This window comes from Lactuca saligna, chromosome 4 (genome assembly GCF_052625555.1).
Source record: "Lactuca saligna cultivar CGN05327 chromosome 4, ASM5262555v1, whole genome shotgun sequence".
NCBI lineage: Eukaryota > Viridiplantae > Streptophyta > Magnoliopsida > Asterales > Asteraceae > Lactuca > Lactuca saligna.
This window is the reverse complement of record NC_136420.1, coordinates 330,856,328-330,858,682: the sequence shown is the minus strand read 5'-3', so window position 1 is coordinate 330,858,682 and position 2,355 is coordinate 330,856,328. Positions and strand designations below refer to the sequence as shown.

Sequence of the window (2,355 nt, the reverse complement as noted above, 5' to 3'; positions counted from 1 at the left end):
TGTAGATCACAACTAAAAAATCTTGACCCAATCAATTCGATGATTTCCAAAACAATCTTAGCATCCATCAACCTCCCACTAAAACTGAGGTACTACCAGGCTTAGCATTTAACATATTCACCATGCTCGACCACATAGGCCCAATATACAGAATGGGCCCAAGTTTTTTATGGCCATGTCGAAATTTAGAGAAATAAATTTCAGGAAACCACTTTCAAATTAGGAAACAATATTGATGTTATCTAAAGGCATGACAAAACTATATGTGCTAATATTCGTGGTGACAAGTTTAATTTACATGCCAATAAAAAGCTACACGTAATGCATCACGCACAAAAGGAAATTAAAGATAATATAAATTGAGAACGTAGTTATACACTTCTCAAGAGTCTTGACAATGTTGTAGCATAACAAGTCCATCACTGATGTAGAAAATTAACATTTAAACAATCATGGAAAAAATACCACGTTTTTGCAAAAAACAACGTGTTTTTTCCACTTTCAGCAGAAAAGTAAAATTTCCCGCATTGTGAGTGAAGATCAAACCACCGTTTTATTCCTACAAAACCAGCAGGTAGCAAATCCTTGCTAATAAAGATCGCATATTCTTCTTCTGTCTTTTCATGTGATACCCATTCCATTTTGCTAACATTTATTTCTTGAATCTTCTTGTCTAGAAGTCGATCAATCACATAAAGACTTTCACCCAAACTTACAAACACAGGAAAATCAAAGTATCCCTTTGGAGAATTCTTGATTTCAAGTATTTTCACTTTGGGTGTTGGATAAAGTCTCACTTCACACAAACAGCTCTCATTGTGTATTGTATATACGTTTCCCTTGAAAGCATGTAAATCATTGATGTAGAAAGTGGTGGAGATATGATTCCATTCTTGTTTACCAACAATACAAAACCATATATTACGAGAGTATTGACCAAACACAACAAACACCCACCGAGATATTATAGGTGAAAAGACAAGAATACCCCTTAGAGAATGAGGGTCGGGGTAGGCATCACGGAAAGGGACATGAAGGTCATGCCTTGTGATAGGATTCACAAGCCAGAAATCCTTTCTTTTCTCACTAAACAGAATCAAGTAACCACAACTTACTCCAATACATGTTTTATAATCCGAATGAGGAAGAATGGTTTTCAACTCGCTTCCTTCAAAGTCTTTTAAGTAAAACTCTTTCACATTAGGATCAGTAGAAATAGATATGGTCATGGGTGGTCTGGACACTATAAACTTGTTCTTGTTAGACAGTGCAAGTGATCTCCATGACTTACAAACTCTGCTGAATGCAAGAAAATCAACAACTCCTAATTGCATCATTACTAAAATAAGCACATCATGGTTAAGATCTGACCAAAGATCACAAGTCATGATCCTGTTCTTGCTAGGTGCAAGGGTATCATCATGGTTCTGGTTTCTAGTCATGCTCCTTGTCTTAACCATTTTTTGTTTTCTTGAAATTTAATGCAATTGCTACGGTGTGTATTCTTGCAAATGCTTCCTGTATGTCAATATCCTGCAACAGACATTAACAAAAAAATCAATTCTAAGTCCACAGGGGTGGGGGAGGAGGTGGTTGTGAAACTATGGTGGCAAAGCTTGGTCGAATTTTTAGAATTGTATGTACCATAGGAGAGGGTTACGGAGATGTAGGGTGGGATACGGTGGTTGTGTGGAATTTAGGGTTTACCGATGGAGGGTTTGGAATTGGAGGAGGTGAGGGAGTTCCGATGGCGCGGGATGGTAGGCACAGGAATGTAGGGTGGTAGTGTTGGGAATAGGAGGAGAGATAGCAGATGAAGAGAGGGGGAGGAGCGTGGGCAGCTGGTTCCGGCAGGGGCGATTGGCGCAGTGGTGATGGGAGGTTGTCCGGTGAAGAATACGGTGGAAGGATTACGGGGTAGGGAACAACTTAAGGAGAATATTAGAGGAGAGATGAGATGAAAGAGATGGCATACCTGGAAGCTGGCGTCGATATGGTGAGTTGTGCAGGTCACGGCGGAGATGGGAGAAAAAGATATGTGATGTGCGTGTGTTGTTTTTTCTTTAATGAAATAACTGACCTGGTTGTTTTATATTCATTTAACCAACAATTTTGTATTTTGAAAAAAATTGAAAAAATTTTAATCATTTTTTTTTTTTTTACATTTCAACGAGCTTCTATTAAAGGGATAAAGTCTTAAATGGATGATATATATCTCGATTTGTACACACTTGGTCACTGAATCTTTTTTTTTTGTCAACATTTACCCCTTAAACTTGTTAAAGTGTACACATCCAGTCCTTATGACCGGTTACTCCAGATTAGCCGGAAAAAAAATGATTTATTAAGGTAATA

At 37.9% G+C, this 2,355-nt stretch overlaps 1 protein-coding gene across 1 annotated transcript; it reads right to left on the bottom strand.

Moving 5' to 3' along the window:
* Window positions 1-335: 335 nt before the first annotated feature.
* On the bottom strand, window positions 336-2,059 carry LOC145044120 (uncharacterized). Its single transcript, XM_078992942.1, has 2 exons — window positions 1,976-2,059; window positions 336-1,533 (listed from the first exon to the last, which is right to left on the bottom strand). The coding sequence occupies exon 2, from the start codon at window positions 1,458-1,460 to the stop codon at window positions 420-422; it is 1,041 nt and encodes a 346-aa protein (XP_078849068.1). The 5' UTR covers window positions 1,461-1,533; window positions 1,976-2,059; the 3' UTR covers window positions 336-419.
* Between the last annotated feature and the right edge of the window lie 296 nt (window positions 2,060-2,355).

Bases quoted from the DNA above. Each gene is read 5' to 3' on its own strand.
- LOC145044120 (XM_078992942.1), bottom strand. From the start codon at position 1,460: ATGGTTAAGACAAGGAGCATGACTAGAAACCAGAACCATGATGATACC.